This window comes from Halichoerus grypus, chromosome 2 (assembly GCF_964656455.1).
Source record: "Halichoerus grypus chromosome 2, mHalGry1.hap1.1, whole genome shotgun sequence".
In the NCBI taxonomy this organism is placed as follows: domain Eukaryota; kingdom Metazoa; phylum Chordata; class Mammalia; order Carnivora; family Phocidae; genus Halichoerus; species Halichoerus grypus.
Window position 1 is genome coordinate 99,631,920 of NC_135713.1, and position 27,603 is coordinate 99,659,522.

The 27,603-nt window shown below is 41.7% G+C and overlaps 1 protein-coding gene across 2 annotated transcripts in view; it reads right to left on the reverse strand.

Annotated features, from left to right (window-relative positions):
• Positions 1-12,908: 12,908 nt before the first annotated feature.
• Positions 12,909-27,603, reverse strand: part of MCCC2 (methylcrotonyl-CoA carboxylase subunit 2) — a 66,874-nt gene continuing 52,179 nt past the window's right edge. The window contains exons 11-17 of one of the 2 annotated variants that reach the window (XM_036072100.2): positions 26,584-26,656; positions 23,271-23,347; positions 22,024-22,090; positions 19,458-19,614; positions 18,514-18,628; positions 15,963-16,048; positions 12,909-13,204 (exon numbers count right to left, since the gene is read on the reverse strand). In XM_036072100.2, coding sequence (XP_035927993.1) covers positions 13,087-13,204; positions 15,963-16,048; positions 18,514-18,628; positions 19,458-19,614; positions 22,024-22,090; positions 23,271-23,347; positions 26,584-26,656 — 693 coding nt within the window. In that variant the 3' untranslated portion in view covers positions 12,909-13,086. Of the gene's footprint in view, positions 13,205-15,962; positions 16,049-16,217; positions 16,387-18,513; positions 18,629-19,457; positions 19,615-22,023; positions 22,091-23,270; positions 23,348-26,583; positions 26,657-27,603 lie in introns of those variants that run through there. The other variant, XR_013445753.1, reaches the window with a different exon arrangement.

Sequence of the window (27,603 nt, forward strand, 5' to 3'; positions counted from 1 at the left end):
TGGACCAGTTTCTTATACCATACACAAAAATAAACTCAAAATAGATTAAAGTCCTAAATATGAGACAGGAATCCATCAAAATCCTAGAGGAGAACACAGGCAGCAACCTCTTTAACCTAAGTCACAGCAACTTCTTGCTAGACACGTCTCCAAAGGCAAGGGAAACAAAAGCAAAAACGAACTATTGGGACTTCTTCAGGATAAAAAGTTCCTGCACAGCAAAGGAAACAGTTGACAAAACTAAATGACAACCTACAGAATGGAAGAAGATATTTGCAAATGACATATCAGATAAAGGGCTAGTATCCAAAATCTATTGATAATTTATCAAACTTACCAAAAAAATTAAAAATCCAGTTAAGAAATGGACAGAAGACATGAACAGACATTTCTCCAAAGACATAAAAATGGCCAAGAGACACATGAAAAAATGCTCACCATCACTTGGCATCAGGAAAATACAAATCAAAACCTCAATGAGATACCACCTCACACCAGTCAGAATGGCTAAAATTAACAAGTCAGGAAACAACAGATGTTGGTGAGGATGCAGAGAAAGGGGAACTCTCCTACACTGTTGGTGGGAATGCAAGCTGGTGCAGCCACTCTGGAAAACAGTATGGAGGGTCCTCAAAAAGTTAAAAATACAACTACCCTATGACCCAGCAGTTGTATCCAAAGGATACAAAAATAGTCATTTGAGGGACACCTGGGTGGCTCAGTCAGTTAAGCATCTGCCTTGGCCTCAGGTCATGATCCCAGAGTCCTGGGATCGAGCCCTATATCAGGCTCCTTGCTCCGTGGGAAGCCTGCTTCTCCCTCTCCCACTTCCCCTGCTTATGTTCCTGCTTTCACTCTCTCTGTTAAATAAATCAATAAAATCTTTAAAAACAAAAATAGTGATTTGAAGGGGCACATGCACCCTAATATTTACAGCAACAATGTTCACAATAGCCAAACTATGGAAAGAGCCCAGATGTCCATCAACAGATGAATGGATAAAGAAGATACATACATACAGTGGAATACTACTCAGCCATCAAAAAAATGAAAACTTGCCATTTGCAATGACACGGATGGAACCAGAATCTATTATGCTAAGTGAACTCAGTCAGAGAAAGACAAATACCATATGATTTCACTCATATGTGGAATTTAAGAAATGAAACAGATGAATATAGGGGAAGGGAAAAATAAAGTAAGATGAAAACCAAGAGGGAGGCAAAACGGAAGAGACTCTTATCTTTAGGGAACAAACTGAGGGTTGCTGGTGGGGGTGAGGTGGGAGGGATGGGGTAACTGGGTGATGGGCATTGAGTAGGGCACGTGATGTAATGAGCACTGGTGTTAAATGCAACTGATGAATCACTGAACTCTACTTCTGAAACGAAGACTACACTATATGTTAATTAACTTGAATTTAAAGAAAAGCTTGATAGGAAAAAAATGCCAAGAGGAAAGACCTGAGACCCACACAAGAAGTATTTCCAGTGATCTCACCAAAATCTGGAGAGAATGCCGGCACTGTGAGAACTCACGGGCAGGCTCTATGACATTTGTAGAGCTCTCAGGAATCCTCCAAAGATACAGGAGTTGTAGGAAGGATACCAGTGCATGCTTCAATGTGTAAATTAATGAAAATAATCATGGACAGCACCTATCAAGTACGTGCTCTCCATTAAGCACTTTACATACATTAAATGCTCATAAATTCCCAGTGAGAGGTTATTAGAAATGAGGAAAATGAGGTGCAGATAGGTTATTTGCCTGATTTCTGACCCTACGAATGGAGAAAGCAAGACATAAACCTAAGTTGATGTGATTCTGAAGCTCATGCTCTTGATCACTCATCTGTAATACCTAGTTTCTAGAGAAATCTAAGAATTAACTAAAGAAATGAAATCACATTCCACATCATGAGTTCAGAAGGATTCCAGTGTAGTTCTGGTAATTTCTTTTCTCCATCATCAACTGATCAACCTTTGCTGGATACCCACTTGGACCTGAGAGATCACCTAGGTCATCTGGCCAACCCCTACAGCCTCTGCCCAAGTGTGGTCCACAGACCAGAAGCACTAGCATCAGTGCAAGCCCATTAGAAATGCAGAATCTCAGGCCTTACCCTAAACCTAGTAGATTAGCATCTGCATTTTCATCTCCCCATAGTCCCCTATTTCATCTCCCCATAGTCCTCTCAAAGCTAAATACCCACTTCCTCCAGTTATTTCCTAGATCATGCTGTTTGTGTCTCCCATCTCAGTGGTACCCAACCTAAGATGTGCATTAGAGTGACTTGAAAATATCCAAGGGTGGATCCCAGGAATCTGTATTTTTCACATACTTCCCAAGTATAGCCAAGGCCCAGATCTCAGGGCTCAGAATCAATGCCCCGCATGCCCTCTAGTTTCTTAATATTTTTCACGGAGTGCAGCTTGTCTTCATAGAGCTGAAGAGGAAGATCAGGCCAAAGTATATGCATTATTATAGCCTGTGGTCAGAGCATACTATTTTAATTAGTGCAGCCTAAAATGTGGCGAGCACTTATAAGAGTCTCATCACAGTGAGTGTATATTAAGCTTGTTGATAACCAAAATTCCAGCGTCTTCCCCCCCCCCAACCATATGAGCTGTTTCAAAGTCAGGTTTCCCTAGATCTATACATAAGCACTCTATTTTCCTGAATTTAGATGTAAGACTCTATACTTCTTCCTCTTAAAATTTGTTGTTTTGAACCCTTGTTGTTTTGAACCCTTGATTTCATCTGCCAAAAGCTCTGAATCTTTATTCCACCCTTTATTGGAAAGCAATGAATGGACTAGGAAAAGTTAGACTCTAGAATCAGACATGCTTAGGTACCATGAGATTTACTGGAGACAAATGGCTCAAATGGTTATGCCCACGACTTAAGAGGTCAGCTCAGTGCTGACAAGAAATGTTCATGTAACAGAATACCTGTTGAATGAATTAATGAAATAATGCCTGATGGCCGGGATACTGGCAAGGAGACTGGCTAGATACTTCTCCATGTGAGAACAGATGGAGGTCTGAACTGAGACTGATTCAGTGATAAAAAAGGAAGATTTAGGGGGCTCTTTGAAAGGTAGAAACAATAAAATGTATTGGGCAATTGCATGTCAGGGTAAAGAAGAATAAAGAGTCACAAGGACACCCACGTCTCCGGGCTAAGCAAGTAGGAGGATGTGGTTGCTGAGAGCAGGACCAAGGGCAAACCACCTCAGCCCACCCATAGGAAAGCCTGAGGGCTCCAGGGAGATAGGAGTGCCCTCCAACACCTGTGTGTAACTGAAACAGGACCGATACCTTTATGGACCTAACTCAATTGTGACAGATATCGTCCCATCAGTAATAATCTCTGGATGAAACTTGAGGACATTATGCTAAGTGAAATAAGCCAGACAAAAATGGATAAATATTTTATGATTCCACTTACATAAGATACCAGATCAGACAAATTCATAGAGACAGAAAGTAGAATAGTGTTGCCAGGAGCTGGGGAAAGGGAAGAATGGGGAGTTAGTGTTTAAGGAGTATAGAGTTTCAGTTTGGGATAGTAAGTTCTGGAGCTGGGTGGTGGTGATGGTTGCACAGCAGTGGGAATGTACTTAATGCCATTGAACTGTATACTTGAGAATGGTTAAAATGGAAATTTTTATGTTCTATTTTGCCACAATAACAAAAATGTTTTCAATGTAATCTCAAGTTATCAACCATCCATGTTGATAATTATTCCCCTTTCTGTCTGGTTAAGCTTGATTGGGACTGAGGAACTGACAAGTCCTCAGAGACTTAAATGCTCTGTTTAATCCACTGAAAAGTTACAGCAAAAGCACCAGGGCATAAAGAGATGATTCAGAAACCAATTCTGTGGAAACAAAATGTCAGGTGCTATTATGGCCCGTTACGTAAAAATAATTTTCCTGCTTTTGCTTCTGTGAATGTTTTTGCTCTGATCTCATTTCTTTCCATCACCTTGGATAAATCTCATTAGAAATTTCTGTTTAAGTACTTTCAGCAGCTAACCTAAAATGAGGCACATACAGAAGTCAAAATAAGGCAAATCTTCAAGGGAGCTGTGAACTGTACCTTCAAAAAATATTTATACAACCTAAAATTTAAGATTTCAAATCCATGCAAGAGTCTTGAAATGAGCGGTTGCTCCATTTTGAAATCCCCTGATGTAGCCTCACCCTGTGAAGAGACCCTCAGCTTTGACTGTACACTGGAATCACTTAAAGGAGCTTTAAAAATTACTGAGAACTGCATCCTAACCTTAGAGTCTGATTTAGTTATGTGGAGTCCTGTGTGGGCATCAGGATTTTTTGTAAGCGAAGTTCCTCAGGTGATTCTCATGTTCAGCCTTGGCTGTGAACCAGTGACCAAGAAGTTAAGACAAATTCATCCCACCCTGAAAATGAGGGAGAAAGACAAATATATAATGACCTAAGCAAAAATATACAAAAGTGATGCTATCACCAAAGCAGAAATTGATCTTAGAACCCTAACATTTCAGAGCTAAGAAGAAACTTCAAGACCATCTAGAGCCGTTAGTGGTTCTCAAAGCATGATCCCTGAACCGTCAGCGTCAGCTGGAAACATGTGAGAAATGTAGATTCTGGGGCCCCCTCCAGACGGTAGAATCAGAATCTGAGGTAGAGCCCAGCAATCGGGGTTTTATTTATTTATTTTTCTGGCAATCTGTGTTTTAAGAAGCCCTCCAGGAGATTTTGATAGCAGCTGAATTTTGAGAACCATTGTTCTAGAGCAGTGATGGGGAGATTTAAAAAATATCCCAGCACTCTACAAAGATTCTCATTCAGCCTTTTTTTGTTTTTTTTAAACCTCTTCAGCTGATTCTAATGTGAAACCAGGGTAGAAAACTAGTCAAGTCCCACCCTGTATTGAGACAAGGAAAGACCAGCCCAAGGTGAGACAAGTAGTTAGTACCACCATCTGAACAAGAACCCAAATCCCTTGATTCCAAATTGAGCTCGATGTCCAGTAAGCAATTCTAATTCTCGTACTGTGGATACTAAATCCATTCTAGTATGGATTTAAATTATGACTCAGTTCAAAAACTGCATTGTTCTTTTACTTATAGTGCTGTGGTCTAGGAACTTGATCCTCTGGTTCCCTTTCCTATATCCCTCATGTTGGAGAGAGGAGGTTAGAAGACAAGCCACATCAACATCAAGACAAAGCAAAAATAAAAATGCCAATTGCTCCAAAATAAAAACAGAAGCCTCACAAGTACTTGCAAACATCCACAGAATACATGCAATTTGTTAACATTTCAAATGAGATTATAGAAAATATTTTGCATTCCTATGAGAAGGAAGCTACCCAACAGGTCACAAAGGTACCTAAGAAATCCCTCAGTTGGGCCTTCTGGCTCTTGGAACGGCTGTTTTTACATTATCCCCAGTGGAAAACTGTCAGATTTTTTAGCCAGATTTCAATTAAAAGTAACCTAAAATCTTGCTCAGTGACACATTTCAATGATCAAAAGGTTGCAATAAGTTGAGTTTCCCTTGTAGCAATTTTAACGCTCGATCCATCCTCGTTGTGCTGGGAAGGCACGTCCTTCCTTTGAATGTGCCGCTTATTGGAAAGGCAATACCCTCCGTTTAATGTTCAGTGTACATGATATGCTTCACTTAATTTCAGTGTCCCATTGGTTTCATTTCTGAAAAGTCTTCTTTAAAATGTTGGCAATAAAGCTTTCATCATTTTTGCAAATAGAGAGGAACTTATTTTACCCTTGGTCTTGCAGGACATGACACCAGTTAGTATTTGTTGCTACAAGCACGGGGCCTGACTCTGGCAAGTTTATTTTAAAAGGATTGCTGGAAGAATCCAAGATGCCAGGACACCTCACATCCACAGTCTTAGTAACCAGGGTGGTGCCAAGGACACAGAGCAAGAACGAACCAACAGCCTCTAACAGTCCACGGAACAACTCAGGGCCGGCTGTCTCCCATGTCTCTCTCTCTGCTCGAGAATCAAACAGCTTAAGTCAGCCCTACCTCTCCGCTAGGGACCAGGGATCTTCGCTCGACACTCTCCAAGACTGCACAAAACAGGAGAGGGGTAGTTCCCCAAGGAGTACGAGGGGGGCACTTTACTGAAAGACAATGGAGGGGGACTGAGCGGGTGAAAATACCCACCAAGTCACTGACCCATGGCTACGCCAGGAAGGGGCCATGCCGTAGTTGTTTAAGTATTAACTACCCTATTTACTCTGTATTCTATCCCAAAGCCAGACACACCGTAGGCCTTCAGTAAATGTTTGTTCATTTGAAAAAAATAAACTCTGACAAAGCTCAAGAACACAACCACCTGGCAAGTGGTCTCCACCTCAGTCTTACCAAGCCAGCTGGCGCATACTTATGTGCAGAATGATGATGATGATGATGATGATGATGATAGGGGCACCTGGGTGGCTCAGTCAGTGAAGTGTCTACCTCTGGCTCAGGTCATAATCCCAGGATCCTGGGATGGAGCCCGCATCGGGCTCCCTGCTCAGTGGGGAGCCTGCTTCTCCCTTTGTCTCTGCCCCTCCCTCAGCTCATGCTCTCTCTTGCTCACTCTCTCACAAATAAGTAAAATCTTTAATAATAATAAAATAGTAATAATCATTCTTAACATACCCTATTTTTTTCTCCAACTTACTTCTAACAAGTAGGTGTGGTTCTGTTTTCTCTTTAAGTTCTCTATTAAATCCCCACCTTCAAAGACCTTTCCCTGCCTCCAATCCTCACCCCTCTCAGGCCACTTGCCCCCATAAGTAGCAGAAATAAAGGGGATCTGGGGAAGTGGAAAGAAAACTTGACTAACTAGACAGAGAGAAGGAAACAACTAGTAGGTCAGAGAGGCTGAACTTGGTTCCCGCCCATCTTCAAGTTCACATAGCTTTTTGGTAGCAGAACTAGGGGTTAACTGGCCTTCTCCCCATCTTTCCCAGTCCCTCCACAACCATGATGCCACCCACGCATTTTGTTGAGTCTTCACAACTTGTTCCTAACGTGACATTGTTACCTAGACACAACTTTTATTTATTTTTAAAAATTTTATTTATTTGACAGAGAGAGACACAGCGAGAGAGGGAACACAAGCAGGGGGAGTGGGAGAGGGAGAAGCAGGCTCCCCGCGGAGCAGGGAGTCCAATGCGGGGCTCGATCCCAGGACCCTGGGATCACGACCTGAGCCGAAGGCAGACGCTTAACGACTGAGCCACCCAGGCGCCCCAGACACAACTTTTAAAAATTAACAAGAACACTAGTTTCCTAAACAATTAAATTCTACTGGAAGTTACTGCAGCATCTGAAAGCACCAGAGTCAGCATTACAAATGCAGCAATACTTGTATCATAAACATATGTTTATAGAACAGAATTTAGCAATAGGTCTTAAAAGCCCACATACACTTTGATCCAACAATCTCACTTCTAGGAATTTATACTAATAATCACAGTTATGTAAAGACACTACAAGATATTTACTGCAGCATTATCTGTAATAGTGAGAAGCCAGAGACAACCTACATATCCAAAAGCAGGGGAGTGGTTAAATCAAATAGGATGGCCATACAATGTAGTATTGTGCAACATCACAATTGTTGTAAATACAGTAGCACATGACATGGAAACATGCCAAGGCATTTACAGGACATTAAGTGAAAATGAAGGTAACAGAGTAACTTTTTTTGTGGAAAAAAATCCCACAGATAGAAAAAAGAATAATACAGTCGATATATGAAATTAGTAATAGTAGCAGCTATCTCTGGGTGGTGAAATTATGGAGAGAGTAAAGAAAGTGAAAATTCTCCAAGTTTTCTAAAAAAAAACACTGTTGGATTTTAAATTATAATTTTAAAACAAATGTCATTTTTAATTATCTTACAACATAGGAGTACGATAAAGCTATTGAAAAATGTACATTTCCTACAGAAACCTCTTGAAAGTAGCCCTAGCATTCCAAAACTGTAACTTTTCACTTATAATTAACACTTGCTGAATTACACATTAAATTTTTGATTTCTCCACCTTACTTTTTTTTAAATTTTTTTATTGTTATGTTAATCCCCATACATTACATCATTAGTTTTAGATATAGTGTTCCATGATTCATTGTTTGTGCATAACACCCAGTGCTCCATGCAGAACGTGCCCTTCTCAATACCCATCACCAGGCTAACCCATCCTCCCACCGCCCTCCCCTCTAGAACCCTCAGTTTGTTTTTCAGAGTCCATTGTCTCTCATGGTTCTTCTCCCCCTCCGATTTCCCCCCCTTCATTCTTCCCCTCCTGCTACATTCTTCTTCTTTTTTTCTTTCTTAACATATATTGCATTATTTTCCACCTTACTTTTAACAAGTAGTTCTGGTCATGTTCTCTCTTCAGTCAGTTCTCTGTTATATCACAACCTTCTAAGACTTTGTTCTCCCTCAGACAATTTTTTTAAAGATTTTGTCTATTACTTATCATTTATTTATTTATTTGTTTATTGAGAGAGAGAGAGAATCTTAAGCAGGCTCCGTGCAGGCCTCAATTTGAAGACCCTGAGATCATGACCTGCGATGAAATCAAGAGTCGGAAGCTTAATCGTCTCAGCCACCCAGGCGCCCCAACCCTTCTCTCTCTTAACCTAAGGAGTAGCATAAACCTGTGATTTGGGTCACCGCTGTAAAAGGAAAAGCAGCAAGACACACTGACATGCTGGGTGCTACAGAAAATTGCCCCTGCCTTGTGGTAAACTCTCCTCCTGAGCCGATTAAATGGCTCTCTAGAATGCTAACACATATCATGTGTTTGATATAATGCTGAAATCCACAATCAAAGTTACAAAGCAGGCAGGCGACCTCTAGAAGCTGAAAAAGACAAGGGAACGGATTTTCCCTTCAGTCTCCAGAGTGAACACAGCCCTGCCAATATCTTGATTCTAGACTTCTGGCCTCCACAACTAGAACAGAATAAACTTGTATTGTTTTTTGTTTGTTTGTTTTTGTTGTTGTTGTTTTTAAGCCACGAAAACGTTACAAAGCAGGTATCTGGAAGAGTGGCTTTTAAGAGGTATCAAAACCTGACATCCATCGGTCCTCCGTGATAATCAACTAGAGAGAGAGCGGAGGTCCCAATCTGCTCACACCTGTTCCCCAGTGTAATTCACAGCAGGGCCTGTTCCCTCCCAAGTATCCCAGAGTGGATCATCAATTAGCTTGATTACAAACCTCACTTGGAATGTACATTTGCCTAGAAAGGTCAGTAGATAGAAATTTCATTTAGCTCCAAGAGCAACTTTATCCTTAGCATTCTGATTCTATATAACAAGAGAATTTGAGGCACATTAAATTTTTTAAAAAATATATTTTTAAGTGTTTGGTGGTATGACCTTTTGTTAAAACAATAATAACCTGGCATTATTAGATACTAATTGTAATTTCTAACATTTGCAAAGAAATGTCATAAATAACCAGAGACCATGATTATCTAGTTCATTCTCTTGCAGTTTTTCTAAATACTGAATTTCAGAACCAGTAATTAAGATTTGTAAGAAATTGGCTTTGGCCAGAATAATCAATCATCATTCCAGGACACCAACGAACACATTTCAGAACCAACAAGGACCATGTGGCCTCTCCCCAAAAAAGTCTTATTAAATCATGGAAAAAGCTGCCATTACCTACCCTTGTAAAGGTCATACCAGCCTCTCTAGTTGTGCCTTACGCATGAACATGCACATCTGGCAAATGATAATTTTACTTGCACATTCAACAACATTCAGCAACGCCTTCTGGTAGTGTAAAAAAATATTTCAACAAATTCTTAATTGAAATTTTTTTCCTGAAAACTGAAAAATACAATTAATTTTGTCTCTTTTATTCTCGAAGTACCCAGAGTGGCTAATTTAGATTAATTTGCTGCATACTTAAGATCCTAAGTTACTCCTATTATCCTGGCTGCAATTCTCATTTCTAAGAACTGAGATGTAGAAAAAAAAAAATATTCTCCCTACCAAACAAAAAGTTCTGTGAGGTGAATGTGTTAAGTAACCACATTGTGGTAAACATTTCACAATATAAGTGTATCAAGTCACACTGTACACCTTCAACTTCCATGGGATATGTCAGTTATGTCTCAGTAAAGTTAGGAAGGGGCAGACGAAAAATGCTGCCTGTTTTGATAAAACAATTTTTTTGTATTGGCTTGACTATGTAACATAATTTAACTATTTTAAGTGTGGTGCTCGTGATGATGGTGATCTTTTTAGAGAGAACAATTTCTTTAGAGAGGTAAAAACAGTCCTAAAAAATTCATCAATCTTTGACTTGTTGAGGATTCATAGCAAAGCAGTATTACCTACACTTGATTTTTAAAAAAATTTTTGTTTTCTGACATGGATGTAAACTTTAACTGAAACTTTAATATAATTTACTATTTTAAAATGCTTACCGTGTCCCCTTTGTTGGTTCGAAAACTGGCCCCAGAACAGGGAGGCCAAGGGAGAGATGGGAGAGAGAAGGCCACTCCGCGTTGGTATGCGAGGGAATGCACTTCTGAGCGTGGCCTGCATCCACCACAACACGAGATCATCTCCACACCCACGGGCCAGAATCTTATTTATAAAGAAGCCTTAACTGGGTTCAGATGGTCTCAACAACACCTTCCTCTCTCAAGGCTATGTTCTTGAAATGGCTCCCCCTACAGGAACAGTGGGTGGGGGAACTTTCCAAGGAAAGGGGAGGGGATGTCCTCTCAGTGACTTTGTCCCACATCCTTCTGAAAATGCAGCCCACGTCTGAACTGTGAGCATTTATCTGTACACATCTCAAAAAAACTGATTTCTGATACACAAATGCTGCCTAAAATTTTTTTTAAGGTTTTATTTACTTATTTGACAGAGACACAGTGAGAGAGGGAATACAAGCAGGGGGAGGGGGAGAGGGAGAAGCAGGCTTCCCGCTGAGCAGGGAGCCTGATGCGGGGCTCGATCCCAGGACCCCGGGATCATGACCCGAGCCGAAGGCAGACGCTCAATGACTGAGCCACCCAGGTGCCCCAAATGCTGCGTAAATTGAACATGACACACAAAGTTTGAAGTATTAATTTTATTAGGAAAGCACTGGATAGTTGTATTAGATCACATAATCAGTCACTTAATTGTAATGTGGTCTGAAGACATCAATTAAAACATGGATTTCTCATTCACTCAACAAATACGTACGCACCTACAAGTGCTAGGGCCTGCAGGTGCAGGCTGAACAGGACATCCTTGCTCTCAGAGCTTACATTCTAGCAGGAGGGCAATATTAAAGAAATGTTTAGGTTTCTCATAAATATGTAAGACAGAAGAAAGTGGCTGCGGCTTTACGAGAGCACAGTGTCTAACCCAAACCAGGGAAGTCACAGAGACAAAAAGGTAAGTGTTTAAGGGAAGGTAGGATGGTACAGGCAGAGGGAACCTTGGGGGTGGACCCTAAGGTGGGGAGGACTCTACAGGTTCAAGGAACAAGAAATCTGTAACAGCTGGAGCACCGAGCGTGAGGAAGAGTCAAGGAGATGAGGCAGAAGAGGGGATGTGATGGTCACAGTCCTGGAGAGCATGATGGGTCTGGCACTTCGACAGGGAACCAGTGAGACATTGGAGCAAAGGAACAGCATGACCAGATGCACACTTAGAATGGCCATCTTCATCTCACAGTGATGGGGAAGCAGTACTAGCTAAGACTGGATGCAGACAGACCACTTCTAAAGCCCGTGGTGGTGAAAGATGGAAATAATGGGGAATCCAAAAGACAGGAGGCAAAATCAATAGACCTTGATGATTGAATCTGAGGTTCCTATAAGACCATCAGTGCAGACATCCAGTAGACCCGTTAGATACACAGGTCTGGAGCTCAGGGAGAACAGCCTCGATGCAGGAATCATCCACATTCAGATGGCCACCGAAGCCATAAGGCCTGAAATGACCCAGCGAGAATAAACCAAACCATGAGAAACACCTACATTTAAGAATGAGGAGAGGGCCAGGGGCTGGGGGGAGAGGGAATGGGGAGCTGCTATTGTTTGGAATGATGAAAAGTTCTGGAGCTGGATGGTGGCCATGGTTGCACGACCGGGTGAATGGACTTCATGCCACAGAACTGTGCAGCTAAAAATGGTTAAAATGGTACATTTTATGTTATATATATTTTACCACAATTTTTCAAAAAGAATGAGGAGATACTTTCATGTTATTTTTGTATCTTTCAGAATCAGAATCTATTCATGTTTTACTAATGAAAAATCAGGACAAATGGTGAAGGGAGTGGGAGAGAAATGCATAGAGGAACAGAGCCTGACAAAGGAGACGGAACAAGAAGGGCCAAAGAGGTTGGTGGAAAACCTAGAGTTACAGTCTGAAAGCTAAGGATAGCACTGCTAGGAACAAGTGTTTGACTGCTCTTAATGCCACAGAAAATTCAGTCCAGTAACATCGGGAAAGAACCCACTGGCTTCAGCAACATGGAGGCCAACCTTGGAGAGGGCTGTTGGCAGTGGAAGCCGATGAGGTGTAGGCTGAAGAGAGAATGGGGAGGAAACAGAGCCCCGAGTGCAGACAGCAACAAGTCTGACTGTTACAGGAAGGAGTAGGATGGTGGCTGAAAGGCAAAGTAATAGATGCTTCTAAAAATTATGTGTGTTAAAATAGCATCGTGCATAATCAGCAAAGCAATCATTTCGGTGGAAAAACAACTTTCTGTGAATAATCTCAATCATACCTGGGATTTATAGGTTATGGAACTTTTCATACTTCACGTGGGTTAGAAAGGCTAACTATAAGTTATTCTCTTCATTTTATGGGTGGTAAAGTGGAGCCACAGAAAAATTTCTCTAAGAAAATGGACAAGGAATTGAAGTTCATCAAATAAATATCTTCACTGATTTTTTTTTAAGGTAGAAAAGTACAATGCACTGTGTTGAGAAAACAATTTTACCATAATAGCCACATGTTGGAAAAGTCTAAAATTTTAAGGCTACCAGTACATTAATTTTTGGTACACGTCCTATGGAAGACGCCTTATATTCCAGTTACATCCTCAAGATGCCGAAGTCAGTCTTCTGGATTGGTGCGTTGAGGGCCGCACTAAGACTGAGACCCAGCACCAGTCTGGTGTCCACTGGATCAATAATCCCATCATCCCATAGCCTGATAAAAGAACAAAACACAAGTTATTAGGATTCCATCACCGAACAACCATTTACACAATTTATGTCCAGAAACGCTGGGGTTTTTCCTCAGGTCCTAGAGGGATTGACTGATGAGCTTCTGTGCACTACATTCTCACAACCGAAACCACCTTCAGAGGAGGGGAAAAGAGAGAAAGAAAAACGACAGGACTTTCATCCCAGGCCCTCATAGAATGTCAGAGTGAGCTTATGGCTTTGGGAACTGCTTCTAGAAACCTCAGAATAATCCTTGATTTTAACATATTTTTATGTATTTCAGGAAAATGTTTCCTGTTCCTCTTCTGCCCACATCCAAATGTACAAGTTGATGTGTCCCTGTTATTAATATGGCGAGAGGCCCATGAACCCAGGTAATAATCTCAAACCAAAGTCTCTACCGGAAAAGGTGTATTCCCCCAAACTCCCAAACTTTCAAGAAACGATGACAATTACTGAAGAGACTTCACTACATTTGGTTAATAAAATACCTTCAATATAAGCTCTTTATTTTTTGCTACAATAGGAAAATAAGTAATTGCTGTAAGCTGCCTACAAAAGAAACTTTGAAGTAGGAATGTGTTTGCTTTTCACTGACAACCTCAATTTTATAAAGAAAAACGAAAGAGAAATACTGTTTTTTAAAGGTCATTAGTAGGTGGCAGTTTGGCTTTCTTTAAACAAACTGCCTTCGGTATCTGGACAATAGCATCAATTATTAAACCATACTTACATCGACAGGCCATGAATCAAATCTTTGCTCATAAAACATTCATAACAGGGACCCTGACGTATCAACAGCCAATAAGGAAAAGGCCATTTTTGTCATGTGTAACCAGGTCAATTGATTACACTCCCTTCTGAAGCCTCCAGCAGAAGAATCCAGCGAGCTCGGCAAAGCCAGGGCCCCTTTGTGATGGTCATGAAAATGACCATTCCAGGTAAGAGGCCCTGATCAAATGCCTGGAAAAGTTCTGATTGTAAAAAGAAGTGAGCAGAAGAAAACAGGCAGGCTGTACCTCTAAAATGAGGGATTAGGAGAAACACAGGTTACAGCAGTGCATAATGAAAGAGCTCTCTGAAAAGACAGGTCCAACCATGGTAGAGCTGAAACAGACCACAGAAGGTTACTGTTAAGCTGAGATTTACTAAACCTGAGGAAGGAACCATAAATTGGCTTGAAAATCCTTTCATCTTTGAAAGAAAATTGCTGTCCCCCTGCCACCAAGTGTTTCAACAGAAGGGTTAAGCATCCTCAGATTAACAGGAAAACCTTCGTGTCTTACAATATTTATTTCCAAAGATAAATCTATCTGGGCCATTTGCTCTCCTGCCTTGAGTACAGTCCATTAAAATAATAATACTAATGTAAGCATGAAAATAATAAGGGATTCAGTCTTTCTCAAAAGATGACTTAGCCAGGGCTGAAAAACTTATTAATGGCTCACACAAGATACACTATTTTTCAAAGTTTAATATTTCAACCATCCTCGTGAATTTCACTCAAAATCTTACGGAGAAACAAAAAACTGTAGGGGAGCTTACAATTTATTATTTTCTCTTAAGCCTTTTTTTTAGGGTTTTCTATTTCCTCTTTGCTTTTACTGGCTACTATAGAAGTCTGTTTAAGTGATGGTAAACAAGAACATGTTTAGGTCTCAAAAACTATAAAATACGTTGGTCTTAACTAAATCAATCAATGACCCACAACAACAAAATACACCTGCGAATTTGCTGGCGAAAATACGTATTAACAAGAAAAGAAATGGGCCTTTTAAAGATGCCAAATGATGTTATTTTCATCCTGAAATTAAATATGCTCTTGAAAATAAGTATATTCAGCCCTTGTACCCCCAGTGCTAGGAGCAGCACCTGCCACAAAAGTTGTGTTCAGATGACTGAATGAATTCTAATTTATTTTCTTTTCTCCTTCCTCTCCAGCTTACCTTCACCAGTAAATGACATAAATCACAGCATAACCTAATTTTGAAAGACACAAATAGCTATTTTCTTTATTCCATCTGCCCAAGGGATAAGATGAAGATAGGAAGCTTAGATTATTCTTCCGAATGAAGAACATTAAAGTTGCTGAAAACAGAGATCTTAATGCACACACGCCAGCCAGCCTCCAGCCCGGGCAGGCCATGATAATTTATTACCTCATTAAGCGGTGTAAGAAACAAACAGAACCAAGAGCTGCAATGGCGTGTGGGGTGATTACTTGGTGTTGACACATAGACCCTGATTGTGAGCAATCACCTTCTGAATGCACAAGCACGCTTGTTAGAAGTGCCCACAAATATCCAGCCAATCTCGTGTTTAAAATGGGGTAAACAGGAAATAATCAAAGAGTGATAGGACAGGAATCCACATGTTGAAGCAAAACATTATAAAAGAACGAATTCCTGAAAACAACACAGCCAGGATAACTCTTAACTCTTAAACTTTTCAGCCTCTGTAGGCCCAGACACCTCACCTATAAGTGGGATAAGGAAGAAGGGGGGGAGGGCTGCAGAATCAGACCAATGGTGGTGGGTGCACAGCCCAGCCTGGGAGAAGGGGGTGGTGTTTCAGCAGACATTCCCATTATAGACAGAACAATATGAAATTAAGTGTGTCCAAACGTTCCTTTGTGGTTCCCATGAAGGCTGGACCAACCCAACTGTCCAGATCTCTGTAAAGCTGCCGCCCTGACAGCCCAGATGCACCCATCAGGGAGATGGTTATTCCTTGGCTCCCACCTTGCACTGGAGTAGTAAGGGTCTCCTTCCTCTTCAAACCTCTTAATGATGGGCTCTTTTAAGGCTGCTTCGTCAGCACTGGAGAACTGAAAGAAAAAGGACCATGAGTCAGTCCACTGCAATAAAACAACAGATCCACTCAAGAGAACCTCAAGAAAAAAGGGGCAAGCATTTCATGAATAATAATGTTACAACCAACATCTGCACAGTGATATATAGAGATTACAAGTGATGCTTTCACACACAAGATCTCACCTGAGACATGAGTGCCATTGGTGCATCATTACATCTCCCTTATCAGAGAACATCCTGAAGCTGTTTAGTGTAAAGTTCAAAACCAAGGGTATCACATATTCTGGCAGGCTCCAACAATGGATGTGAATTATACAATGTAGTGAGAGGGCAACCTTACATTTAGCAGCTTCTGTTAAAAGTGGACAAGTAGGGAATTTTCATTCAAAAGAGCCAAATTCAAAAAATTTTAAAGCTTAAAGGGATAAAACAACAACCACAACTTGAATAAGTTCAAATAGCTGAGAGATATTTTTCCCTAATTAAAAATTTAGTGGCTTGCCCACCCGTATTGCCAGAAACAAGTGATAATTAATTCAGTTGTAAAAATCTTTATGCAAAAGAATTTTGAAACCCTGAAAAATATTTTCAACTTAAAAAGTATTTCACACCAAAAACAAATGATAAATGATAAATAAATCCAACCTTCTTTTATGTACTTTCATAGTTTAATATAATTTTATGTCAAGAATTTGGAGGGAGAACCACTAAAATCCTGTACTTTCCTTTCATATATAAAAAGAGACAAATCCATAGATTTGTATGTCAAATTAATCAAAGAACAACTATCTAATAAGAGACTACTGAGCTACGGTTTAAGATAAGTCTTCAAAATATCAGGTAGAGGGGCGCCTGGGTGGCTCAGCTGCTTAAGCATCTGACTCTTGATTTTGACTCAGGTCCTGGTCTCAGGGTTGTGAAATTAAGCTCCACGTGGGGCCCCATGCTCAGCGTGGAGTCTGCTTGAGGATTCTCTCCCTCTGCCCCTCCCGACACCCACTCTCTCCCTCTCTAAATAAATAAAATCTTTAAAAAAATATGTATCAGGTGGACTTTATACCCCCACCATCACACACACACATAAACACACACAAATAAACATTTCATTTTGCTTGGATACTAATCAGCACTGAAGTGAATATGAAACCTCAGTTTTAAGTGTGCGGAGTTCCTGCTGCTTAGAAAAGACGACTGAGGATGTGGGGCATGTTTGGGATGCATTCAGGGAGCTAGGGCCCACCCTCCATGCTTATCTTATCCCCATCCCACCACTAGACAGTTGACCAGATGACCCCTAAATAGCAGGAATGAGAGCCTTCAAGGCAAGGCCTCCTCCATGTTATGCCCTGTTATGATAAAACAGCACACTTGAACAATTCCAAGAACATGCATCAATCATTTGAAGGCTTGGTGCTTACACAAAATAGCTGTAAGTTCTAACTAACAAAAATTAGTGAGGGGGCCTCTGGGTGGCTCAGTCAGTTAAGCCTCCCACTCTTGATTTCGGCTCAGGTCATGATCTCAGGGTCATAGAATCGAGCCCTGAATCGGACCTGCTGAGATTCTCTCTCCCTCTGCCCCATCACCACCTCTGCGCTGCTCCCCACCACCCACTCATGCACGTGTGCGCTCTCTCAAAAAAAAAAAATTAATGCAAAACTTCAGAAGAATCTCTGAGACACAAACAAAAGAATCCACTTTAAAAACCTGCAGTGAAGAACCTGCCTTAATAAATTACCTTGTTGTTCACTCAACCCTTAGACTGTGAGTTGTCAGCCCCCAGAATGTCAGCTCCTTAAGGGGCAAGAACCACATTTTCTCTGAGTCATGTAAATTTTCTAAGGTGCTTGGGAGCACACTGTACCCTGTGGAGTCCTCAGTACCTTTTGTTTGATGTTGCTGACGAGACCTAAATAATAATCCCTTAAAGTACCTTCTATTAACATGCAGCAAAACTAAAAGCAGCCCCTTGCTGATCTGCCTTTCATCAAGCTGCCAGTGACCTCTCCGTTTTCCTTCATTTATCCATGCACAGTATAATGTTACTCATTTCTCAGTTAGATGACTGAGCCCTCCCACTCAAACACAATCTAAGGCAGAAACTGAAAAAACAAAATTCTGCTGCTTTCAGTCATAAAATCAAAGAAGTAAATCACATTTCTTTAAATCTCACTAATGGCAAATGACTAAGAGCCAAACATCTTTATGCCTCAGGCACTCACAGGCACAGTTTCTGAAGAGTTTTCTTGGAGAGTCGGAAAAATTACAAGAAGGGACCTCAAATAAAGTGACTCTAAGAAGAGAGACAGAGCATATGTAAGTCGGTATTTCTCAAAGTCAGCATCTTCTAAATGAAGCCAGGCCCTGGGGTGAGACCCTGACCCATGAACACTGAGAGGTTCTGGGCAAGCTGCTCCCTGCCTCCAGAGTGTTCAGTGGTAAAAGCCAAACCCAGAGAGGCAGAAGAAATGGCATTTACTTGTTTCCCTTCACGTGCTCTTTGGTCCTTTGCTACTGTAGCCAACACATTGGCTGCCTGCTCTCCTCCCATCACTGAGATGCGAGCGTTTGGCCACAGGTAGAGGAATCTTGGGCTGTGCGGGTAGAAGAGAAAAAATGATGAAGTTAATTCACTGTACAACACAGCAATTTTCACAGGCCTGTGTTTACCTTCTAAATTAGTGGTTCTTCATTCTAGCTGTGCATTACAAGGGGAAAACCAGGCTTGGAACCCACCCCAGGCTAATCTCCAGAGGTGTGGCCTGAATGGAGTAGGATTTCTAAGTTCTCCAGGTGATTGTGATGTCTGTTCCGATCAATTTTATTTTTGCATCTCATCTCAATTTACTGGGCATAAAAACATTCAAAATATCCCCTTATTATCTGTGGTCATGTCCTGTTTTCCATTCCTGATATAAAATAAAGCCTTTCTGCTTTATTTTTTAGTTTTACTAGGAGATTATCAAATTTGTTAACCTTTTTTAAACAAAAACAACTCTGGCCTTCCCTGATTCTTCTATCTTTATAATGTCCTGTTTTCTATTTTTCTTGTGTTTAATATGCTGTTCTGCGAACTTCCTGAGCTGGCTCATTGATTTCCGGCCTTACTTCTTTTCCAATATATATATATATTTACGTCTACTACACACGTTCCTCAAAGCAAGACTTCAGCTGCATCACATAAGTTATGATATGTAGTATTTTCATCATCAGCCATTTCAAAATATTTCCTGATTCCCATTGTGGATTTCTTCCAAGTAGCACGTTTAGCCTTACACTTCATTTCACTCCTCCAGATGATACAAATTACGGTATCACTGACCAAGATCTGCAAATGTCATTCTGTGTTTCAAATAAACCCGTAACGAACTGACCATTTAAGTGTAATTCTTTGTTGCGGAGAAAACCACGACAACCACCTACCTATATGCTCTGCCACACATCCCATAGTTTCCGGCCCCGTAAGATCCCCCAATGATGACAGTTATCTTGGGCACTTTGGCACAGGCTACGGCAGCCACCATCTTGGCACCATCCTTGGCAATTCCTTCAGCTTCATATTCTCTACCAACCATAAATCCTACAAGAAAGGAAAGAAAAAAAGCCTCTGGATGATGGGATTTATGTGCAGAAGTCAATTCCAACATGGTATTTGAAGGACATCTTACCAACTATATTTTACTACAAGGCCTCTCACTGTAATGAAATATTCATACATGAAATATATCCCCCAAAAAAGTGTGCTGTAAAAGAGAAAATACAATTTTTTAATCATTTCTAAAATTTTCCTTAGAATGGTTCATCTGGATGCACACAAAGATCTTCAAGCGAGATAAGGATGCAAGAAACTTATCTTCAAGAAATTCTCTCAGGACAGCGGCTTGGTGATGAAAGAACGTGACCCGGCAGGCTAAGGACAAAGGGCTGTGGCAAGGCGCGCTGTGAGGCCTCCGGTACTCACGGACCTGCTTCAATACAGAAACTGCTCCTTCGGAAATGCTGCTTTACAACTCGGAAGGAATAAAGATGAATGTTTCATTGATGCTGAGAGCGCCTGCCAGTGACTCAATAGCGAGGTAGAAGGATTTTCCACAATTAACAGGATTCCTCGACTGCCTCAAGCTCCCAGCTCTGCTGAAACTGCTCGGCAGTCACCCTGGGCCTTCCGGGCCTTCCGGGCGCGTTCCTCCTCCCCTCACAGAACCCAAGTCAGGCTTCATGTGGCTCCCTCCCCACCCACCCACTCACTCGCCTGACTGCCACTGTTTTTGCTTTGCAAGTCCCCAGCCGCGGAGTCCTCCGATTCCACTCAGTTTCCCTGAGACGCCTGTACGAGCTGCGGCTACAACAGTACCGACGGGCCAGCCCTCCCCTCGCCGGCGCGATGGGCTTCCCTGGGACCCCTGAGCAGGGCCCTCACTATAGGTCGCAGCTCCTCTTTCTGCCTTGTCTGGACTCCCGGAAACATTCCACAGCAGCCGTCTCAAGCAGCAGCCATCTTCAAGCTCTGCTCCCTGAGCCGGCGCCCCACCGCCTCTCTAGTCCCTATAGATTTTGCCTTGAGAAAGATTATGCCGCCCCACTTGCCTTTCCCCAATCCTTCCCAGCATGAAAAACATCTTCGTGCTCCCTTCCTTCCTCTACTCTCATCTCTGTGGAAGAAATCAGAGTTACTCAAAGACTGTCCCTGAGCCCTCTTCTCTTCTCTAGGGGTGTTCTCATCTCTTCCCACAGCTTCAAATAACATCTACCTATTCTGAGGACGCCTACATTTTCACCTACAGCTAACACATGTCTTCTGTGCTCAAGATTTATTCAACTGCCCTCTGCATGTATGTTATCTCCATGAGTGTCACACAAGTATCTCAAATGCAAGGTTGCAAAACCAAACTCAACCTCTGCTCTCTGCCCCCAACCCAACTAAATACCAAAGAACAAAAACGTAGGTATATCTTCCAGGAAGAAGGTTTACTTTACTAGTGGTTAAGAAACCACGAACCATTATTAGAAACAAGGTTCCTGGACTAGTGAAGCCTCAGAATCCTTTTCATTTGCCCTATTACCAGGTTTGCCACATAGGACCCCCTCAGGCTTCTGTCTGGATAGAATGCCTCTCAAAACTCATCTAACCAAGTATCATAAACTTAAGAGCAGCACCAGATAAAGATGTTTTAGCACTAGGACTATTTAAAGCCCTGCTGACCACCATGAGCCAAGCTCCTTTTTCTTGTGAAGACTTGCCTGATTCTAACAACTAATTGAGAGCCCTCCTTCCTTTGACCCTGAGATAACCACAGATCACAGAAGATGGGGGGGGGGGCGCTTTCAGCTAACCAACATATCTAAGTGCAACATACAATATAAATAATAGAATCCTAGAATTCTAAGAAAAAGAAATCTACAACCAGAAAACCTTACAAATCATTTCATCCACCCTATTAAGATCATTTGTGAAACATGAAATCCAGAGAGGTGATACTGATCACACCATTCTTTGGAATCTAAACTCAAATCCCCAGACTATTGTTCAGGATGTGCACAGACCTTTTATAATATGTCGCTTCAGGCAGAATTAACTACACAAGAAAAGATGAGGCAAAGGGTGAACCACAGAATGTGCATGAAGTCCTTTAAGGAAAACAAAGTGTTAGCTCAGAGACGATGGGACAGACAACGCCCTCAGAGTGAGATCAGAGTGTTCCTGGTAGAGAACACAGCCCTGCTGCTGCTGGAGGGGTAGGTATGCGTGTGGATGGGGAAAGGGAAGCCGTCTGACGGTGATACGGGTAACTCAGAAACTGCTTTATCCAAATATGGATAAACTTCTCATATATTAGGGTTAAGCCTAAAAGAGACTCTACAAAGAGTATCCAATAGAACTTTCTGCTATGACAGAAGTGTTCTAGGTCTACACTGTCCAATACTGGAGTCATACTGGACAATGAAGCTCTGGAATAATGCAACAAGACTGATTAAGCTATTTTCTTACCGGTAATGTTTTGAAGGAACAGCAGAGGAATATTCCTTTGGCAGCATATCTGGATGAAGTGAGCCCCCTAAGAGCAAAGAAGATAATATTTTTAAAGAAGGGGTTAAGGGGCGCCTGGGTGGCTCAGTCGTTAAGTGTCTGCCTTTGGCTCAGGTCATGATCCCAGGGTCCTGGGATCGAGCCCCGCGTCGGGCTCCCCGCTCTGTGGGAAGCTGGCTTCTCCCTCTCCCACTCCCCCTGCTTGTGTTCCTGCTCTCACTCTCTCTCTCTCTCTGTCAAATAAATAAATAAAATCTTAAAAAAATAAATAAAAAAAATAAAGAGGGGGTTAAGAAATCTGCGTCCCTCATGTATCCTGCAAACACCATACTCGGGTCAGCAGTCAGAAAGAGCGCCCTGTGACTGGCTAGTAACAATACCACCGAGCGCGCCCACGGCCAACAGGACGTGTGACTGGGCTGGCACCGCATGCGTTCTGCAGTCGCCCATGTGATCGCTGGCACACAGCTGTAGGGTGACATCAATCACGAACAGTCTGAACAGCAAGTGAAACTCAAGAAATGAAGAGAAGAACTGCTTGTCAGCAGGAATTCCTGAGCCTCGCCATAAGAGAATTCCTCAGTTTTCTACTTTAAAAGAAAACAATATAAACACTCCCAAGACAAGGATTCTCAAGAGTCTTAGGCTATGTACATGTCATCCACAGCATTTATAATTCATGTATCTTATAAGAACTTTTTAAAACATTGGATTTTTTAAATAGTGCTCTAGTTGGGATGCCTGGGTGGCTCAGTGGGTTAAGCGTCTGCCTTCGGCTCAGGTCATGATCCCAGGGTCCTGGGATCGAGTCCCACATCCGGCTCCTTGCTCAGCCAGGAGCCTGCTTCTCCTTCTACCTACTGCTCCCCCTGCTTGTGCTCACACTCTCTCTCTCTCTGACAAATAAATAAATAAAACCTTAAAAAAAAAAATAAAAATAAAATAAAAATAGTGCTCTAGATAAAACAGGTTAATGTAAAGCTCCGTAAAAACTGTTCAAGCACTAACACACACACACACACACACACACACGTTCACATGCCCGTACACATAGTGTTCTGCCTACTAAGGCATCTGGTCAAATATTTTAAAGCTTTTAAATATTTCAAAGTTTTTATGTAATAAACTTTCATTCACTACTTGACCTTCAAAGCAAATTATGTTTAAATTAAAACAGAAAATCTTGAAACATGTTTAACACCACTTGCCTTTTTTGCAGATTCAGAAAAGAGAACTCCATTATTTCCAACGATACCTATGGGGTATCCAAATATTCTAGCAAATCCTCAAAAGAAAATTAAAAAAAGATTTATGTATTTCAGAGGGCTTTTAATTCACAGCTAACAGACATAGTTATACATTCCTTAATTTCAAATCAAAGTTTAAAATGTAGAGATTTTGTCCAGGGTACAGAACAGCTCGTGTCACAGTGTTTTATTTCTAAGGTATTGGAGTCTGGGTGTTTTGCTTCCCTGACAGTGCTCCGTGTAAAGCTGTCACTCGTCTGGTTGGTTTGGTTAGGTGATGGGGTTAGGGTGTCAGCCATTTGTTCGTGTAATGTATGTCCGAGTGCCCACTAGGTACCAGACAGAGGATATTCTGAAATGGAAAGAATCACAGAGAGAGAACCCTTTAAAGGCCCATGTTCGGAGCTCTCCACCAGTTTCAGGTGACTGGCTTGCCTGAAAATGCCTGTGGCGATGACAGGCCCTCAAGGTAAAGGGGATAAACTCAGCAAAGGCAGACTTGCTTTCAAAAGCAGGAACACAGTCAAGCGCGGGGATCGTGAGTTTCCAGTAACAAATGCAGCTAAGCTCAGAAGATGGAATCTCACCGCCACTCCCACTCCCACTGCAGACACCCACTGTCCATACACACAGTAAGGGAGAAGGAAGGGAGAAGGAAAAGGAGGATAACAGTATGTGAGGGAGACACCTGAGGTGACTTCAGGAGGTTTTTGTAAACCTGAAAAACTTGGCTAGAGAAAGCTTCCCAAGAGTGAACTTCAACAAGCCTACTTAAGACTCTAAATAGGTGTCAAAGACTTGGAACCCAAGAGTCAACAAACTGCTTGTTGAAGTGGGTCAAAGAAAGCACGCGACCAAAGTGCCCAGAACCAGGCTCTGTCTTCAAGCTCAAGATGCACAGGCCGTGGCGGAGACATCTCTGGTTCTGTGACATAAAGCAGGTACTTGAAAAATTGTTGAAGAAAAATTAATGGATAAGAGAGAATGTCCACCCACGGATACACCAGAACACTGAACGGTTAAAAATTTGTTTTCGTTCTTTACTCTGGCTTTGTCTTGGTTTTCTTGGTCTTTCAGTCCTAAAACCCCGGCCCAAAGCCTATGCTGTCCATCTTAAATGGCACTACCACTTGCGGAGGCAATGCCGAGGGGTAACCTTCCCCAAAGGTCTAGCAATCCACTCAGGAGTTCAGCCTCACCCCACAAAAACAGCGAGGAATCCTGCACATCTCTCGGCAGTGTGGTACTGCCCCTAAGGTATAGCGCCCCGTGAGCTATTTAGACTTTCACCCTTAGCCTGGCCTGGGATCTCCAGGCACAGGACCTGCTAAGTAGGGCACATGCCCCACCGTATTAGGGACACAGAGGAAGTGTCTTCACCAAATTCCTTCGGGCCAAACAGGAAAGCAAAATGTCCAAGAAACTACTAGGGCCTATATAAGGCAAGTACAGAGGCAGGAGGAAACTCTTCAGAGCTGCCAGAGACACCTGATCCTCAGAAAAATCTGTCCTTCTCCCACCCCCGCCAATACTTCCTCATCTCACCACTCCCCATGCCCCTCTTCTTCTTCTCACACCCCTTCTCTTTCCCCAATCTTATTTGAATTCCAGTACAGTCAAGAAGAGATAGAGGAACTACATATATCCTTAGTATTCTAGGGGACAAAGGTACCACAAGTCTTTCAGCAAGTAAGGGGCAAATTCTTAAAAACAGATGACCAAGACATCCCATCTATCTTTGGGGAGAGAAGGAGAAACAGCTCTGACCTGTTTCAAACTGCTGCACAAGAGGTTACATCCTGAACTATTTGGTCACAAATCCTAAATATATATCAAACAAAAAGCTCTTAATCACTTAAACACCTCAATACAAAAGCATAAATTCCATTCCCACTATGAACCCTTTTGTTGCTCATAAATCAAACCAGGAGAAAAGTGTTGTGATTTATCCTTAAGCCTCAACGTATATTTGCAATTTGGATTTTTGTAGTGAGTTATATCTTTTTTTCCTCTGATATGCTGTCTCCAGGTTACTTACTACATTTTCTAGCTTTCATAAGACCAAAAAAAATTCACAGAATTACTTCTGTCATTTGTCCAAGATAGATTATTATGGGTCTAGCATCTATGTTTCAAATACTTTTCTTCAAAAGCCTACAAACTCAACATTTCAGATGAACGGATGAACTTTTATAAACAGCCTTATTTTGTTTTTTTCAGATTTGGTTTTCTGTCCTGTAGTCTCAATCTAGTGTTTGCATGATTCAATGTTAGACCTACACAGAGGCTATGAGAAGGTGTAACTTACTTAATGTCCTTCTAGGAAGCTCAACATCATATAAAACCTGCTAGTAGAATTAAAGACTAAAGAACCAAGAAAACAGTGCTGAAATTTTCAAAATTATTACAAATTATCCAGAGAAACAAAAAGAACTACAAATATTTCTGCTAACTTTGCTTTGATAAGAAGCTTTTTTTTTTTTAAGAGAAGGGGAGAGAAGTGGGGTGAGGGGCAGATAAAGAGGGAGGGAGAGAATCTTAAGCAGGCTCCATGCCCAGTGCAGAGCCTGACGTGGGGCTCGATCCCCCAACCCTGAGATCATGACCTGAGCCAAAATCAAGAGTTGGATGCTGAACCGACTGAGCCACCCAGGTGCCCCAATAAGAAGTTTTTTATACAGTGAAGACCACCAAGCCTTGGACAAGGTCCTATCCAATAGCATCTAGCTGTCGTCATCGTAAACTCAGGACCTATGAAGCTACTCAGCTACACATGACCTTCACAAAACAACTCCTTTTGAACACAGACCCACATACTTGTACCACTCTAAATAACAAAGCTCACGCCAAGTACGTCAATACCTTGAGACAAGAGATCACTTATTTTCAAAGCAATAGAAAATGTTCAAGGGTGCCTCACTGGCTCAGTCGGGAGAACATAGGACTCTTGATCTCAGGGTGGTGAGGTCAAGCCCAACATCAGGTGTAGAGATTACTAAAAAATAAAATCTTTAAGGGGCGCCTGGGTGGCTCAGTCATTAAACATCTGCCTTCGGCTCAGGTCATGATCCCAGGGTCCTGGGATTGAGCCCCGCATCGGGCTCCCTGCTCAGCGGGAAGCCTGCTTCTCCCTCTCCCACTCCCTCTGCTTGTGTTCCCTCTCTCGCTGTGTCTCTCTCTGTCAAATAAATAAATAAAATCTTTAAATAAAATAAAAGAAAATCTTAAAAAAAAAAAGAAAAATGTTCATATTTTTAATTCTTTGCCTTTTTACCTGTAACTAATGTGTCTCCATATAAGGCTTTGAACTCGTTGAATCTGCTTCCATCCACGATTCTAGCAATGACCTAAGAAGACAAATAACAATGCCCCAGGGAGATTATATTACAAAAGAATTTTTACATTAAAGTTATTCATAAGGAAAACAAGTTCAGCGTTAACTTGTCACTTTCACAGAATTTCACCCTACAGAGTGAGCCTTCTCAGCAGAATTCCACTTTGTATGCAGGGGGAAGGCCCTGACGTCACTCTGGACCCCGGTTTTATACCACACTGTAAGAGCCACAGCACCACGGTACAGACCAGAAAAGCAGAGAGACTGTGAGGACTGGAAGCTGGACTCAGAGCTTCAGGAGCTGCTCAAAATTATTGGCAAAGGGTCAGGGATTCAATCACAAAGCATGATATAGGCTCAGAGTCAGGAGACTTAGCCTCCCAACAAAGGGATAGCACAGGATTTGCATGTCCTGGATAAAGTCTCAGTTCTCACTTTTGCAAAGTTGGGACAAAGTTGTGAGTATGTGATGAACCTAAAAAAATAATGCTGAGATGAAGACCCAGCTATGACTCCCAGGTCTACTGCTGAGAAACTAGAGTCATAAGCTGGTTACCTAAAATCCTAAGCCTCAGTTTTTTCATCTGATTAAAAAAAAAAAAGATAAGGAGAACCCTCTTGCACCACTGATGGAAATGCAAACTGGTGCAGCCACTCTGGAAAACAGTATGGAGCTTACTGAAAAAGTTAAAAAAAAATGAACTACCCTACAACCCAGCGATTGCACTACTAGGTATTTACCCCAAGGATACAAAAACATTGATTCAGAGGGATACATGCACCCTGATGTTTATAGCAGCATTATCTACAGTAGCCAAACTATGGAGGGAGCCCAAATGTCCATCGACTGATGAATGGATAAAGATGTGATACACACACACACACACACACAGGAATATTACTCAGCCATCAAAAATAATGAAACATTGCCATTTGCCACAACGTGGATGGAGCTAGAGT